Source organism: Cyprinodon tularosa, unplaced genomic scaffold, assembly GCF_016077235.1.
Source record: "Cyprinodon tularosa strain WSP-4 unplaced genomic scaffold, ASM1607723v1 ctg97, whole genome shotgun sequence".
In the NCBI taxonomy this organism is placed as follows: domain Eukaryota; kingdom Metazoa; phylum Chordata; class Actinopteri; order Cyprinodontiformes; family Cyprinodontidae; genus Cyprinodon; species Cyprinodon tularosa.
The window spans coordinates 2,033,675-2,051,539 of record NW_024039751.1 but is presented as its reverse complement, the minus strand read 5'-3'; the positions used below and the strand labels follow the sequence as shown (position 1 = coordinate 2,051,539).

General features: G+C 36.7%; 1 protein-coding gene across 1 annotated transcript in view; it reads right to left on the bottom strand.

Moving 5' to 3' along the window:
* Window positions 1–17,865, bottom strand: part of cdh10a (cadherin 10, type 2a (T2-cadherin)) — a 58,524-nt gene that overhangs the window by 13,845 nt on the left and 26,814 nt on the right. Inside the window, exons 3-10 of the mRNA XM_038275617.1 lie at window positions 16,762–17,056; window positions 7,883–8,002; window positions 6,465–6,632; window positions 6,155–6,336; window positions 4,686–4,939; window positions 3,120–3,256; window positions 2,871–2,992; window positions 683–791 (exon numbers count right to left, since the gene is read on the bottom strand). Coding sequence (XP_038131545.1) covers window positions 683–791; window positions 2,871–2,992; window positions 3,120–3,256; window positions 4,686–4,939; window positions 6,155–6,336; window positions 6,465–6,632; window positions 7,883–8,002; window positions 16,762–17,056 — 1,387 coding nt within the window. The remainder of the gene's footprint in view (window positions 1–682; window positions 792–2,870; window positions 2,993–3,119; window positions 3,257–4,685; window positions 4,940–6,154; window positions 6,337–6,464; window positions 6,633–7,882; window positions 8,003–16,761; window positions 17,057–17,865) is intronic.

Here is a 17,865-nt window from a genome sequence, read left to right as displayed (position 1 = left end):
ACTCCAGAGGAAAATGTCAGAGAGTCAGTCCAAATGTATAAGATAGGATAAGATAGAACTTTATTGATCTCACAACAGATACAATTTCTTGTGACCTTAGCATTTTTGCTTGAGCATTTCATCACTTTCAAACCTCACAAAGACAACCTTGTGAAGAAACTGACATATGGCCACCTAAGCCCATGATCTTCAAACTCCATACTTCTCCCAGGATTATTACTAATTGTAGAACCTTAACACAACATGGTGAGTTTTATTCCCATGTGGACTTCTTTGTCCGTCATGAATCTGGGACACTGTTTCATAATTTTTTTTAAAAGGTCATGCTCGGTCTGCTGCCCTCATGCAACTGTAATTTCATCACATGGCTAAAGTGTTGACTATTATTCTTTCTTTGCATTCAAATGATCATTTACTGTTCCACTTGCTCACACAGAATTATGAAACGGGCTTTTGTTCACTCTGGTTCATCTACTGTACATGGAAAATTCTGCAAATGACTGGAAAATGGCTGATTTTATTAACACTGATGACTTAAAAGTCTATGCTGAGAGGTTTCGAGAATGCCACATTAAATTGTCTTCACATACATCAAGAGTTTCTGGTAAAAAAAAAGAAAAAACAATGCCAGTTTTAATTTCTATCAAACATTTAGGTCAGATCTGATCTGGTCTAATCTTACCTTCCTTGTCGACGATTGTAAAGTTTGGGTTGGTGCCACTTATACTGAAGACAAACTTGTGCCCAACAAGTGGCTCATCTGTGTCAACAGCACTTATTGTCTGAATCAGCTAAATAGGGAAAATACAAACAAAGAGTATAAGACACGAGAAAACAATAAAATTCTCCTTAATGCTTTGATTTGTTGGGAATGTGACTTGGAGGGGATTTTCTGGAATTAGATCATTTGTGCATGATTCTTGTAGCAAACAGCATATCATAACATGTAAATACAACTAACTGCTCCTCAATTTTGTTCATAACTATCCATTTTTTTGTAATATACATGACAGAGAAGCCTATATCTGTGATGTGAAATTGAGTATGGCCTGGATTAATATACAGCCCCCTTTACTCTGGTACCTGAAAGCATTTCCGCACTTCAGATGGAGACACAAAAAGATGCTGTGCATGGTGGAAACTATCCAGTTTATTGGGATACGCCTAAGAATGTACGGTATATAGAAATTTAAACAGCCCAAAAAATCTCAAACTAAATTTAGTAGGATTTTTTTAAAGATGCAAATTCAGCTACTGCCTGAAAAAAAATACCCAAAGTTTAAACTGCTGTTTATCAATTTAATTAAAATCCCCTATAAGTTTAATTAGGAGTGGTAAAACTTTTCCCACTTTGACCTTTATTTTTCTTTAGGGCTATGGACACTCAAATCTACAGAGCCTGTTACAATTAATTTACTTCAGGAAAAAAAAAAAAGTTAGGCCATTGCTGAAGCTTTATGATGTGAGGCAGGTGTATTAAAAGTGTGGCTCAAGGGCTGCAAGTGGCCCCTAGAATCTCTTTTTTTCTGGTCATCTGGTCAAGTTATGGAAGCTATGGAAAAATATTCACAATCAAATTACTATCTTCTAAAAATTGTTAGAATATTAGCTAAAATATAGTTTTTCTAGGGATGCACGATATTGGGATTTTGGCCGATATCCATTATGCCGATATTTTAAAACTCATGTAGCCGATAACCGATATCGATACTGATGTTAAAGCTGGATCAAAATAAGTAGTCATTAAAAATAGCAGTTTTGTTATCCATTTCTGACACTTTGAAAAATAACATACTCAAATATATTTTCATATGCTGATATCAAATTGATTTTTTAAAAAGCGGTATCGATCTATTTTACTTTCAAAATCTCGTTGAATTTCATCATTCTGTTTCAAACTCTTGTGATATTTTGCAAATTCTTGTGAGATTTTGTTAGTAAAATAGATCGATACCGCGTCAATATATCAACATATAAAAATATGGCAAAATTTCATTAATTTTCAGGGGATTTCGTAGCATAACGATGACATATAGCAATATTTAATTAGTAAAAGAGATTGATATGGCAATATATCAGCATACGAAGATATTGTGATATTTTAATGTATCAATATTTTTTCCATCGTCTTTTTTTAAGTCTGTAAAAAAGAAGTTTTTGAGGAAGAAGAAGTTTTTTTTTGGGACTTTAGAAATCAGAAGCTGATTAAATATCGGGTTAAATATCGGTGTGGTGGCTGATGTCCGATATTCAGTTTTAAGGCCGATACCGATAGGGGGCCGATTATATCGTGCATCCCTAAGTTTTTCCTTTATTATTCCCATAATCTATATGTATTAAATCTCTTATGTCTATTTTTTTTTTCATAGCTGGCTGCTTACATTTTGATTTAAAATATTGCACCTATAAATAAATAAAACATAAGAATTTTTAAAATATAAGATAATTTTATTTTGAGAATGGGATTAGGAATAAAGTGGGGAAGTATCACTACTTTTCCTTATTCTTATTTCTTTTGTTCGAATGAAATCTGCTAAAAGAAGTAAGAAGAGGGCCCTATGGAAAAGTAGGAATCAGAGTCACTCTTTACAAAGACAAACCGAAACTCAGGCAAGACTCTATGTATATGTAGCGACTATTTAAGAATGTTAAACTCTACTGAGGCATAATTCTAAACTCTGGGTGCTTGAACCTTGTAACCAATAAACAAAATTCAGAGAAAGAGTCAAAATCAGAACTAAACAGAAAACTCTATGTCTAATAGTATTAGACCATTTGAAATGAACATTACTGCACTGTCAAGCTGTGTGTTGGCAATAAAATTTAAAACCAGAATGCAAGACTGAGTTGTTTCAAAATATTTGACACACCTGTCCTGCTTTGACGTTTTCACAGACAAATGTATCGTAGGACATGGCAAACTCTGGGGCGTTATCATTGACATCCAACACCTTGATGAATACAGGTACTCGAGTGGTTTGGCGAGGGTTATCTATAACACACACACACACACACACACACACACACAAAAAAAATAGATTTCAAACCTTCCCGATGCTCCGATATCAATAATTGCAGAACTGAGGATAACTTTTAAAGGTACAGAGAAAGGGACTTACTTATTTCAGTGGCCACCACAGAGATATTGTGCCATTTGGACATTTCTCTGTCGAGTGCTTTCAGAGTGGTGATGGTACCGTTTACCGAATCAACGTTAAAAAGCCTTTCTAAATCCGTGTGTCGGTCAATTGAGTATCTGCGGGAGGAACACAAGACATCATTAGTTTGAACAGAATAGAATAGAAAATACAATTCAACTTTATTGTTGTTACATTGCAACAAGTACAAAACAACAATAACTCTCTGCATTTAACCCATCCCCTTGGGGAGCAGGGGCTTCCATTCTGTGGTACCCGAGGAGCAGTGTGGGATTAAAGGTTTTACTCAGGGCCCTAGAGTGGGAGTCTGTGGGAGTGGGGCGTGAACTCAGAACCTGTGGAATCTACTGACTAAACACAGAGTTTTGTGATTGTACTTGATGAAATGTGATAGTTTGAGACTTCTTAATACTTTGGAAAGTATCATTCAACTTAGAATTTATTTTAACTATAAATAAAAAGCTTTCCAAATATATCTTGGACTTTGCTGAGTTGTAATTGAAATAGCTGGCTTTAGGCAGTAAGTTAGTTTTTGTTTGTTTAATTTGCATAGATTTGTTTTCAGAAGACAGAAAAGAAAGAAGCAGCCCCCCTAAAGGAAAAGTATTCTCTGTTGTCAAAAATTTGACGCCTCTTTTTTTTCCTCGAGTCAGCTCATTTGTCATAGTAACCTCTCATGTTCAGCTGAGATTTGAATATGCAACACAGCACGTCATGTGGTGCGGCATTTCTCCAGCGACAGGGGACAGGCGGCTGCCATATGTGCACCGAAAGGCAGCTATGAGCTGAATGAATCGATATGGCAAATTAGGATTATTATTTATTTATTTTTTTTGTGACGTCGTATGTTAGCAGATTCTGATAACCCTTAAGATCAGATTTATATATTATATATTTATATATCATAAAGTTGCAGACCTTAGGGCTCTTTAGACCTTAAACTGTATTTCTTTTGATATTAAACTGGAGCAGCCAGGCTTTAAATGTGAAACCTGCAAAAACAGGAAGACTACAAGACAGGAGAACTTGAAGGAAGGAAGGATAAGCAGAAGGAAGACAGAGAACATGACACAAGGAAGGAAAGAAGAAATGACACAAGTTGAGAGGAAAAAGGATACTTGAGATGAAGAGGTAAAAAGCAAGCAATGATGAAAGCATCACGAAGCACCAAATAGAGGAGCAGTTTTGCACAATTAAAAAAAGAAAGGAACAACACAAGAAAGTAAAGAATGTAGGACTCAAGTTGTAAGAACCCAACAAAGAAAGAACAATACGACACAAAGAATGGAGTAAGGACATAAATAACGATGAAATGGAGGGAAAATCCAGAAGGAAGGATGAAAAGATTTAGGAGGCAAGAAGGAAGCGAAAAAGGATTGGCGGGAGAAAGGAAACATTCTGAGTATTGGATTAGGACTTAAGTCAGGTAGTACAATTATTTTTCCATTCCCTTTTTTCTTTTTTCAAATAAATCAAAATCTAAAAAACCCTGAAAACCAGTTTGGATCAGTGTTCTGGGAAACATACTTTACTGGCTTGTTGTCAGCATCAGGGTCCCTGGCCAGCACCACGCCAACGAAGCTGCCTGCGGCCGTGTCCTCGTGCACTTCGATGATGTAAGGGTTACGGGTGAAGACGGGTGGTTCGTCCACATCCTCCACCGTCACCTTGACCGTGGCGTAGTCTTTGAACTGCACACCGTGGATGAACCTGGCATCTAAGTAGGTGTTTTTCACCTCCACTCTGAAATCGTAGTCCCTCTTACTTTCATAATCCAGAGCCTGCAGATGAAAGAGCAGCAAAGAAAGAAAGCTGTAGACTTTTCCATTTAAAAAAGAAAGCCTGCCTCCGGGATTTTGATATGTGATTCATGCATTTCATTTGTCTGCCTTTATCTTACCCCCTCTCCAAATTCAGAGTAACAAATCCAAGTCAGGAAAACTGGAAGATCTTAGGGGAAAACTAAAGAGAGCTCCTTGCAAAAGACTCCTTTATATTATTCATTTTACAGGCTTATGATATCTGATTTTACACTGCGCTTCAAAAAATAAATCCCGTCATATCTTTTTTACATGAATAAATGTTATCAGGGGACATTATTTCTTCATAAGAAATCATGCTGGAGTTAAATGTTCTGTGGTATTGTTGGGAGTGAGAGATTTTGTACATTCAGAGAATGGCTTTAAATACAGCTAAGATGTGAATGAAATGGAAACATTCAATAAGTTTAGGCTTAAAGTTTTTTTTTTTTTTTTTTATCAAACTTAGAATCTTTAAGCTGTTTTTAAAAACTTTCAAAGTTGATAAAGTAGACAGAAAATCTGATTATCCGTGTCCTATAAAGGTGTTCACATCCTATCTCTCATTTTGTTTTGTCACAACTACTGTACAAGCAGACATTACTGTGGTTTTTATGACAAAGCAGAACAAAGACCAACCTAATTAGGAATTGGGAGAAAAAAAAAAATAACGGTATGCCTCTACCAACTTTTCCCAGCTATTAACCAAAAACTTTTGCATTCTTGGCAAAATGGCTGAAGCTCAGAATGCCTGTGAATAGCTCTGTTTCTGACCTTAGATTCAGAAGATAATGTGGCAGTCGTGGGTGAGCAGGGGCAGTCGTGGGTGAGCGGTTAGGGTGTCAGACTTGGATCCCAAAGGTTACCGGTTCGACTCCTGACCCGCCAGGTTGGTGGGGGGAGTAATTAACCAGCGCTCTCCCCCATCCTCCTCCATGACTGAGGTTGGTACCGTCCTGCCACACTGCTCCCTTGGGGCGCCATTGAGGGCTGCCCCCTTGCACGGGTGAGGTATAAATGCAATTTCATGGTGTGCAGTGTTCACTTGTGTGTGCTGTGTCACAATGACAATGGGAGTTGGAGGAGTTTCCCAAAGGGCTTTTCACTTTTCACTTAATAATAAAAATAACACTAAATTAAACTGAATTCCGCACTTTATAATGACAAAGAAGTACTTCTAGAAGGCAAGGCCAATACCTTTTTAATTATGATGACACCTTCCTGTGTAGCTTGGTCAGTAATGATGTTGAATGTATCATGACCACCAACAATGCTATACTCCATCTCAGCGTTATGGCCCACATCGGGATCATCGGCCTTGATGCGTCCGATGGCACCACCTATCTCGGTAGACTCCACAGTGGTCACGCGGAAGGAGTCTAAATCAAATTCAGACGAGATGACATAGCACACATGTTCTCTAGTGTTTAAATCTCTGCTAAAACAGTGGGAATTCCTAGATATAGATATAAATATGTAAACACATATGAGAAATCCAACTTCTTACGGTTAGCAAAGCGTGGCGGGCTGTCATTGACATCAGAGAGGGTGATGCTGACTGTTGTGGTCCCTGAAAGTCCACCCATTTGTCCAGCCATGTCTTTGGCCTGAATCACCACCTGGTAGTGTTCCTTGACTTCTCTGTCCATGCCAGGTAGAGCAGTCTTAATGGTTCCTAGAAAAAAAGTAAGACCGTTGGATTTTTTTATTTTTTATTTTTTTTACCATGCTAAAAGTTAGATATATATCAAGATGGGCAATCATTCTAATCTAATCAAACAATATTGTTAACTGTCTTTAAAATGGTTGACTGGGTTCAGATCCCTGTTTTATTTTTTTTAACAGCGTTCTATCAGGAAAATTGGTTCTTGTCTTATTTAACAAGAAATAGATTGATTCAAGCAGTATTTATTAATTCTGTACAGCAGAACAGTGTTGTGTCTTTTCTGGTCAGACAAAAGATTTCACTAACTACTTAACACTCAAATGAACAGCTGAAAGGGATTTAAATGTACTACAACCAAAACAGGTTACAGACAGTTAGCAACAAAACAGAGGGATGTTAAATAACCTCGAACCTAAAGGAGGCTCCATTTCCAAAACACATCAGACTCTCAGGTGTCGAAATGGTAACTCTAATGCCTAGCCTTGTCAAGCTGGTGTGCAGCCTTACTTAATACTTTTATACAATATACAAAACAAAGAAAGCTAAGATTCAGGTTTTAAAATGGAAGAAAAAAGAAATATATGGGAATTTGTTTTTGCCAACACACACCATTACCCTATTTTAAGTCACATACATGAGGATCTAAACTTTATATGCCTCAGAAATATATAAAGGTTCAATATATGATGCATCATGCTTCTTTAGATGTTCTGAGAGATGTTTACGTTAATGTTTACTGTTATGGTCCAAACTCTCATGTTTAGGTTACCAACATATAATCCTCCTTTTGCAATTTAATACCAACCCATTGTAATGGTAATTCCAATTACCACATAGTAAGATACATGTGTTACATGTGGTTTTTGTTGTTTAACACGCTGATTTTGTATAGGTGCTGTAACTTATCGCCTTGCATCAGTGTTTGACTTTATTCTCACATGTAGTGGTATTTTTTGTTAAATAATCAAATTGAAAAATACCTACAAATATACTGAATTAAAAAGTTTCAAGCAGGCTTAAAATTTAACACTTCATTCTATTCATCTCTTCTCTTCCATCGAAGGTAAATGGTTAAGTATTTCTAAATTTAGTCAACCGGTAGCTGATATAAGAAGAAAAAATCAAATACCCCCTGCTTTGTTTCTGTTTTCAATATGGAAATAATGGAAATATGCTAAAATGACATTTCCTGTTGTGAAAACATGTCAGTTACTATGACATTAGAGGACCTGTCAGAGACCTTGTAGCGTTTGTCTTACCGTTTTCTGAATCCACAGAGAAATATGGCTGTCCCTGCAGGATGCTATACACAAGCTTGGCACTGTTCCCATACGTTTGATCATCTGCATCAGTGGCGGTTACAGTAACGACAGAGGTACCTGTCAAAGGCAAAGAAAATGCACACTATAATTTCTCGCAAATGCTGTGACCAAGCAGTGATGTAGAGATTGAGTCCAGATATTTTTTTGTTTCTATTTAATTTGCACGGGCAGGTTGCAGGCCTCATAGCAGTTCTTCAGCCGTGCAATTTTTCTGACAAACAGATTTTAATACCACTCCATGCTCTGACATTACTCATGTTTTAACCAGTGAGGACTGACTAGGTGGCCTAAAAGCAACTGTGATTACTGTAGCATAGTTAAAGACACTGCTAGATTGATATGAAATTGATCCAGAAACAAACTTTATTCATTTATTTTAGGCTAAATTCCATTGTTTTTTTATTTAATTTATAATTCTCATAACTGTGAAGAATCTGCTTTACCAGATTTAGATTTCTTTATACAGTTTAAACATACAAAGGTAAAGAAAATGCTTAACAAAACCCATCTCGTCATAAGATTATCATTAGCATTAATATATTTCCCTTCACAGATTTATGTCTGTTTATCTCTGTGTATCCTATGTCTGTAACATCGATATGGGGAAATTTTGACCAACTCTTCTTTTTAGCATTGTTTCAAATTTAGATAAATAGGCAGATGGATTTTTGAGCAGCAGCAACCTGTTGAAGGCCAAGCTGGAATTTCTAAATGAGATTTTAGTCTATGCTTTCAACAGGCCACTTAAAAATCTTCATTAACTTCTTAAACTGTTGTTTGGCTGCAAAACAAAAGTGTATTTCAGCTTAAAGGTACAGTGGAGGATGTTCTTTTTCCAGGTGAATCATCAAAATAAGTGGTCCTCCTAATTGTCAATCATTCTGCGGATATGTTTACATGGGGCCGTCCTACATTCTCGTCCACATTTTTAATTAGCGGTGGTGAGTTTGACATAGTTGAAAAATTAAGCATTTTCTTTGGGAAAGTAAGCTTGTGTGAGCGATTCAAACAGAAACTTTTAAACAGAGCGTACAAGAGGAAATTTGGGTTCCTGCATGCTTTTGCACGCATTTAATAGACTTTATTAATACATATTATTAAGATTACATTATTAATTTACTGCCACCACATTTGACTGTTGGAACAATGCTGTTTTTTTTTTTTCCTTTCACCGTGTTTTAGAGGGATATTTTCTTAAAGATTCCACATTTCTCTTGTTTGTCCACAAAAGTTTTTCAGATCATCACCTTTAGGGAAGTATTTCAGAGATAAAATTTTTGGAAACTACTCCTTCACATTTCCTCCTTCAGTTTTAAGTTGTAAAGTAGGGCTGGACATTAATATTAAGTTGTCCAGTTGATGGAGTTGCAAATAGTAACATTATAATACAACAAATAGTTTTAAATGTTTATTATTTTAAATACTTTAAAAGAATAAATACTCCAAAAGCCTTAGGGGTTAATTTGGATGTTTTTTTTTACGGAAAATATGAGTTGACTCCTTTTTTCTGTAGCCCAGCAAAGCTCTTATGTATTTTTAAAATGCATGCTTTTACATTTTCAACCTTAAAAGAGGTTAGAAATATTTTATTTTTGTGGAGTTTCATTTTATTTTAATGCCGTCCTAGTGTTACAACTCAGTATTTTTATCACACCATTATAAAATCAAGAGAAACAAACAAGCATTTAAAGTTAAGAACAAATGTAGACCTCTCAGACATTAACAAACCACAGCAATAATAAAGCTGCTTCATCCGGTCGAAGATTTTAGTAACGCACACTGTTGATACTGTCCTTGGCATTCAGGAGACCTCTGCCATGTCCTGTTTGGGTCAGAGTGTCTCTGTGCATACTAATGATCCCCCAAACATCTGTCTCACTCAGTTCCTCCACTGATAGCGTAAAGCAGTAGAGGAGGTGGGGGTGCTGATTTTTCATGGCTGGCTGCCTTGATAAAGTAACGTGTTCAGTTTCAACATGTGAGGCAGCTTATTAGTCCACAGATGAGTAGCGGTGACCCTGACACACACCTCTCCCCGCAGTCGGTGCAGCTGGGAAATCTGAGAACACCCATTTATGAATTCCAAATTGGGTATTGTTATTTGTCATAAAGGCAATTGGTTTTTTGATTTACCCCTGATTGCTCCTGTGTATTAATTTGCAGCTTCGTAATTGAGGATTGATTTCAGCTTGCATGCATTATTTTCATAAGCTTTGTTTATATTCATGCCAACCGATTTATTCCCATTACTTGATTTCGAATGGAGTGCAATGAAGCAAACACTTAATTGGAAAGACTGTGACAATCTAAACTTTCAATATTTCTGCTGCCTATTAAAAATGGCAAATGGCATTACTTATTATGAATGCCCAATGAGGCTGACCAACAGTCTGAGACCTGAAGAAAAAAATGCTGAATAAAAGCAGCACATTATCACTGCGGCTTGCCATTTCTGCATCTAACAGTGTCTTAGAATATTCTATTAAATATATACTGATCAGCCATAACATTATGACCACTGAGCTGTAAAATGAGCAACATAAGACTTCTTAGCTCCATTCCTATAACATTTGCCCTCCTGCCAAAACAGCTCATGAGAAAAGCAGTGAGTATCTTCAAAACGGTGTAAGCAGGGATCAAAGAACACAGAAAAAAGAACGGAGGTGTTCATCCAAGCCGTCAACCTCAATAAACCCGAGTGTGATGCAATCTAATGGCATCTGCGGGAAGTAAGGCAAAACCATCCTCCAAATCTACGGGGACAAGGGGGAACTAATGCAAACTTTCTGGTACAAGAAGCCTCCAGAAACTTAAAGAAATGTATGTTCTGCATGTTTGAAGTTACTTGTGTGACAAAAAGTCACTTACCCTCTTTTTTAGCCATTAATCTAGTTTAAAAATAAAAATATACAATATATCTTATCAAAATGTAATAGCAGACTAAACAATATTCTGTTTATACTAGGATGCTTTTCTAAATAATTGCATGAATATTGATGATATTTTTGTGAGCGGGTTGTTAATATAGAGTAGAGTGTTGTTAATATAATGGAATCTAACCTTGTCCGCAAGCTTAATTCAAGATGTATTTGTATACTCACAAATACAAGAGAATGCACCTTATACAGCTCCAGCTGAGATCCTTCCGGTCAGACTCAAAACCGTTGGCGAATCACTTTGCAGTATTACACTTTAAAGCTAGACTTACAGCTGTGATGAAAGCAAGAGGTGCCAGGCCCACAGCTGAACCAAAACATGGCAACGCAGGAAGACGTTCGCATGGCTATTTTAGAAGATGCCATAATTTAATCTTCTAAAGAGGAACAGTCAGAGCATAAAAAAGTAAATTGTTGTGGTATTTCATGGCTAAAAGCATATTTTGGTGAGCAGGCAGTATCTATCCCATCCTAAATTTCCCTGAAGAGATTGGATTGGAGCAACCCTAGTTAAACAATATGTAGAACTAAACTTGAGAGCTATAATTAATTTGATTCACCAGGTTATATGGAATCAGTTGCAAAATAAAATGTGGATATTACTAAAAGTAAGTTGCAATTAATGGGAAGGAACACAATATTTGATAAACCAATATTCATCACCAACATGGTAACAAAATGCCGGTAAAGACTCTCAGTCATCCAGGTCATAGTCATCCGACATTTTGAATTGAAAAAGCTTCCTGGATGGGAAGCGAAACATCTTCAAACTTGGAAACCAAGTCCAGTGGATTGTTTTTTACCTCTTTTGGAATAGTAACAAAACCTCTCCTGAAGTTAAAAAAAAAAAAAAAAAAAAAAAGAACACTATAAATAGAAGAGCCAGCTATCTGCAGTCTGTCCCATGTGAAAGAAAATACTAATGTAGAATATCCATAGTTTCCATAGTCAAAACAAAGTATTTTATTCTCAAAGGATTATGTAGATCTAAATTACGAATAAGTTAAAATTAGCATATCCCTCTCAACGCACCATGACACTAACATCTTTCATCACATCTTTAATAGAAAGAAGAAGCTAAGACATAAGCAAACAAACACAGGAAACTATAATTACAGCTTGAGAATTAAAATGCAGATTAACTAAGAATATTTTCAAATAACTCTAAAAACAGCCAATAGAAAAATGAATCAATGAGATAGAAAGAGCTGAACAATTTCTTCTGGGATTTCTATCTAAAATAGAAAAAGGATATAACCAAGGTAAAAAAAAATCTTAAGGAAATCTACCTAACAAACTGAAGAAGTTATACAGTATTGACAAAATTACACACATTTGTTAGTTAAGTAGAAGTATAGATACTGCAGTTTAAAAACACTCTGGTAAAAGTTGAAGTATCAACTTGACCTCTTTACTCAAGTAAAAGTGAAAAAGTATGTGCTCCGAAACTACGTAAAGTATAAAAGTATAAAGTAACCTTTTAAAAAAAACAGCCAGATGCCGCTATATGAATTGGAAGCTAATTTTTTGACTACTTTGAAAAATTCTTTGAGATAGGGCCAAGGATGAGGGAGGTCTTGTTGGTCTCCGTCTCCATCTACCGATACAGTCTTGCTTGTGTCCGACCTTTCAGACATTTCAACATCTTTTTCAGAATCCGACATTGTAGCTTGGCATAGACAATTTACGTTTAGAGTTTTAAGAACACCTGCTTGCTTCTGGTGATTTCCTTTGGTATCAGCACAAATTTGTTGAATAGCTAACCAATGCGTGTTTGCGTTATATGCAATTACCAGTGATGGGACTAACGGCGTTGAAAGTAATGGCGTTACTAAAGCCGTTACCTTATTTTAGTAACGAGTAATCTAACTAATTACTTTGACTGTAACTATAACGCAGTTACCATTGCATACACCCCGTTACTGCGCGTTACTCAGGTCGCACAATGAACCTTTTTTCATGATAGCTGCGTGAAGCTGACACCCCACCCACGTCAAAAAACTCTGCAAATAGACTGAATGGTTAGTGCAACGTTAGTGCAGATTTGTGCAGAAAAAAATATTGTTTGTGCTACTTTTGTTTAAGAGATATTAAAGATTATTTTTTAGGTCATCCAGAGGTGCGCGCCTTGTCATGAGAGAGTGGAGGATGAGATTGGCAGTTGGGTAGGTGGGTGTTTCTGCTGGCGGGTGTTAACGTACAGCACACACAGAGAGATGGAGAGTGAGGATGACTCCAGCAGCAAAACAGCGTTTTCAACATGGAAATACCGGTCTTACGTCGAGCTGCGTTTCCCCATCAGATTCGGTTTCCTCTGCATCTCCGCACAGCGCAGGCGGCACGAGTCACCGCGCAAGCGACAGAAAACGCGCATGCTCGCTAAAGGCGCGCAACAGTCGCCCTGTGCTCGTGCCACAGGGGAACTACGGAGAGCGTAAACGATCAAATGATAGCCTATATGAAGAAAGGGAGAAATCTGGATGGATGGATGGATGGATGGATGGATGGATGGATGGATGGATGGATGGATGGATGGATGGATGGATGGATGGATGGATGGATGGATGGATGGATGGATACTCTGACTTTTAAACCTACTGTATTTTTTATTTTAAACATTATTTGATGGCCTTTGTGGCAGGGATGGAGATCCATATTTTATGTCACACACAGAGTATACATATACCGTAAATTCTCTAATATTGGCCTGTATTCCATTAGCGGCCGGGGCTCTAACATTGGCCGGTCTCGCTGTCAGAGGAGGTAAATAATCTCTCATACAGGCCGGGGCTATAAACGTTTTTTCTGGGCATACCTCAACATTATACTTGTGGTAGTAACATACAAGTACCACAGCCCTGCGCTGCTGGACGACAGGCCCTGACTGCTGCCCGTCTGCGCGAGGAAGAGAACAGACACGCAGCAGAACATAAGGAGAACGAAGAGGAACTGTACAATAATGAACTTGTTATAGAGACTGGCGCGAGTGATGAGGAGATTAAAGGGAGAGATGAAGAGGAGGAGGAAACTGAGGAGGAGGATTAAACAGAATTGGAGGATTTTTTTTACTTCAAACCGAGCGAGACATGGTACCTGTACTTTTTCAATAAATGAACCTAGTGTTTTATAGGTTCAAATAGACACAAAATCTCATTTTTATTCATTCCACTGGTAGTCTGTTTTGCTCAAATAGCAATAGAGGCCTGTCTCTAATTCTGGCCTCTTTGCAATAAAGGCCTGGACCGCGATGCACTTGAGTGAAATAAAGGCCCGGGCCTATATTAGAGGATTTACGGTAGATAGATAGATAGATAGATAGATAGATAGATAGATAGATAGATAGATAGATAGATAGATAGATAGATAGATAGATAGACAGACAGACAGACAGACAGACAGACAGACAGACAGACAGACAGACAGACAGACAGACAGACAGACAGACAGACAGACAGATAGATGATAGATAGATAGATAGATAGATAGATAGATAGATAGATAGATAGATAGATAGATAGATAGATAGATAGAGAGATGTTACAGTATCTGTAACAACCCAAACACACAGGATTTCAGAATTAGACCCCAGTTATTAATTTCATATACTCACCAGATCTGAATGCCCTGTTAAAAAACGTCACATCGCGTTCCCCCCTGATGTCATTTACGTTGAGTTACAAGAAATGCAAAACTCTCTGCAGGTTCTTGTCTTTGTCATCCGCTCTATTCAGCTGGCTTTGAAACACACGGCGAGAAGGTGGGGGCTGGGTGGTGAGGGTTACGGGGGTGAGAAACGCAAAAGTAACGCAATAGTTACTTTTACTAGTAACTAGTTACTTTTATTGTGGAGTAACTCAGTTAGTAACTCAGTTACTTTTTGGGAGAAGTAACTACTAACTATGACTAATTACTTTTTCAAAGTAACGTGCCCAGCACTGGCAATTACACTAGTTTTCACTAGACGTGGATAGGGGCCAAAGATCTGCATTGGATAGCGCACATCACGTGAAATAAATATTCACGAACATAAAAATGAAGCCAAGAATTACGAGTAACATTTATTTTAGAAATGTAAGGAATAGAAAGTATAGATACGTCTGTGAAAATGTAATGAGTAGAAGTCAGAAGTAGGAAAAAAAATAAGTAATGGAGTAAAGTATAGATACCTACAAAGTGTACTTAAGTACAGTAACAAAGTATTTGTACGTCATTACCTGACACCTCTGAAGTTTGAATATATATTTCTGCATTATTGTTCAAAAACACTGAAAAATGTAGATCCAACATTGTACTTTTTTTTCTTGCAAAAGGGCAAGAGAAACAGGTTCTGCATGTTTATATTGGCCTAGCTTTTTATCATAAAACATTTGCCTAAGCCCAACTCTAAATTTCCTCACACCACACTCCTTCTCAGAAGAGTATAATTCTTAGGTGCTTATGTGAAAATATATATATTTTTTCCAAATAGGCACAACCAATTTTTCAATTTCTAGCTAACACACTACTACTTAGTTAATATGAATCTATTTGTTACCATTTCTTTCTCATGTACCTAACATTGTACATCTGTTTATATCTTATGGTATTTCAGTTTTTGATTAATTATGGTGATGAAATATGTTCTTAAATACTAGTTTGTTGCATTTTTTATGGAGATTATTAAAATTAAAGATAAAAATCCACCTAGGACGTCCAGGGATCTGCGCACTTCTGATTACTAAATACAACATACCTAATTGCCAACATAACATGCTGACAACAACACTCTTCAGTATGGAAGAGTGTTGGAAGAGTAAAGAGAGCAGACTAAGTTCATATCACTATAATGAGGTTGCTTAAAGACAATTCAGAGGAAGAACAGCGATAGAGGGAACAACTGTAATCAGGAAGAGATGTTTTTAATTATTTTACCTATTGCATTTAAAACTTTCTTTGTTATCAAACTTCCGGGGAATTTGGGCAGCCGTTCAGAAATCTGAGTTAATTTTGGTCTAAATTATCTCAGATAAACCCTCTGAAGTCATCTGCATCTGGATTAAACATTTACTCTAAGACAGAAGTGTAACATTAAACATGCTCAGAAACAAACTTTTTTTCTTCTCCCTGCCTTTTCAATGTTTGTTAGGGTTTCTTTTTGTTAAACGGTAGAAAACTGAATAAGAGAGACCTGTCTTGATTTTTTTTTTTTTTTTTTATGGGTTAAATGTTGTATTATTCCAAAAAAAGAAAATTTAAAACAATCCACTGGACTTTGTTTCCAAGTTTGAAGAGAAAAGAAAGTACAGTGGATTGTTTAAAATTTTCTATTTTTTTTTTGGAATGACCTTTCACAAGCTTCAGACAATAGTTTGCTGTCAGTTTGGCCCATTCCTTTATGGCAGAGCTGCTGTAAATGGGTAATGTTTCTGAGCTAAATTGTTTATGTCTTTTCAACTCTGCCCCAAAGTTTTAAAATCTTTATACCATTTGTCTAAGTGCTTGTAACTTCTCACAGCAGGAAGGCTAGAAAAATATATAAAAATGGTGTTAAATCAGTCTTGTAATGAGAAAACATCTGACAACTATAATTTTGTTTGTCTAATATACCACAAAGTCTTGCAACTCTTCATATGTAATACTGTAAAAGATCATTTTGGGGACAGTAAAGTATACAGCAACAGTAATATGTCAGAGGATTCATAATCACATACTAATCCTTCTATAAAAGTATTTCAATACAGTCTGATTAAGATTACATTATATTATAATATTTAATGGGAATAGCTTTATAAAGAGACTTATTGATTGATCCTTGTTGATTTGTTGGATTTTTGCGGCTGATTATTTTTTTAAGAAACATTGTGTGGATAAATTTATCTTGGAACAAAATCCAAAACTCACCAACTTCAGACATTTCAGGGACACTGGCGTAGTACACCTCTCTTACAAATCTTGGTGCGTTGTCATTGATGTCGTGAATTTTTATGTTAAATTCAGTGTCGGGTTCAAGTTCTGCATTGGTGTTTCTGTCCAAGACCTTAGCATGCAGTGTGTACATGGCTTTTTCTTCCCGGTCTAGCCTCTTGGTAGCGTGGATATCTCCAGACTTCTCATCGATCAAAAACAGGGTGCCAGCCCCATCTCCAGTCAAGATGTACTTCACCGTGCCGTCGCCCTTGTCAGCGTTAGAGTGCAGCTGAAAGTTATAAGAGAAGTTTATTAAAAACTGAGAATGCATTTTACAAAGTAATTTAAAAAGAACAAAGGATCACTTGATCTAAACATTTGTGAATCAAATACCAGCCTTTTTTGGCTTTCTAGACACAGTTCAGTTTCACTTTCAATAATTAATTTGTCAGAAAAACAAATCAAAACATATAACTATACATTTCTATTACTATTCTGGCTATTGCATCGCATTAAAGCCTCCTAACCAACTAAGATCTTTCTCATAATTACCTGAAGAGTTTCCTCCATTACAGAAAAAAAACACTTTAATATATATACTGCCTTTGTGCGAGTTGTAGAAATTATTCAAAAGCCCTCCATAAAACAGTTTGAAACTAATTAAGACAGTCTAAGAGGGTTAGTCATTTGCAACTTTTATTTCTTTAATGGGTTTGCATTTATTTCTGGAATCAATCATGAAAAGGCTTTACAAAAGATTAGGTGGTGATATTGCAAATTAGATTACAAATGTCAAATAATAAATCATGGTGGTTCCCCATTATGGACTAGTGAGCTTTGAACTAGCACCACTGTGACCTTGACAGACAAGGGGATGGTGATGGATGGATGGATGGATGGATGGATGGATGGATGGATGGATGGATGGATGGATGGATGGATGGATGGATGGATGGATCATGAAGTCTAATGTTGACTTATAATATTGACAAGCCTCCCAGTAGCTACTTTTTACTGGAACTGAAATAGAGGCTACATGCCCTGCTACCCCCTAGCCCCCATTAGAAATTCACAGACATATTGCATTGTTCCAATGAA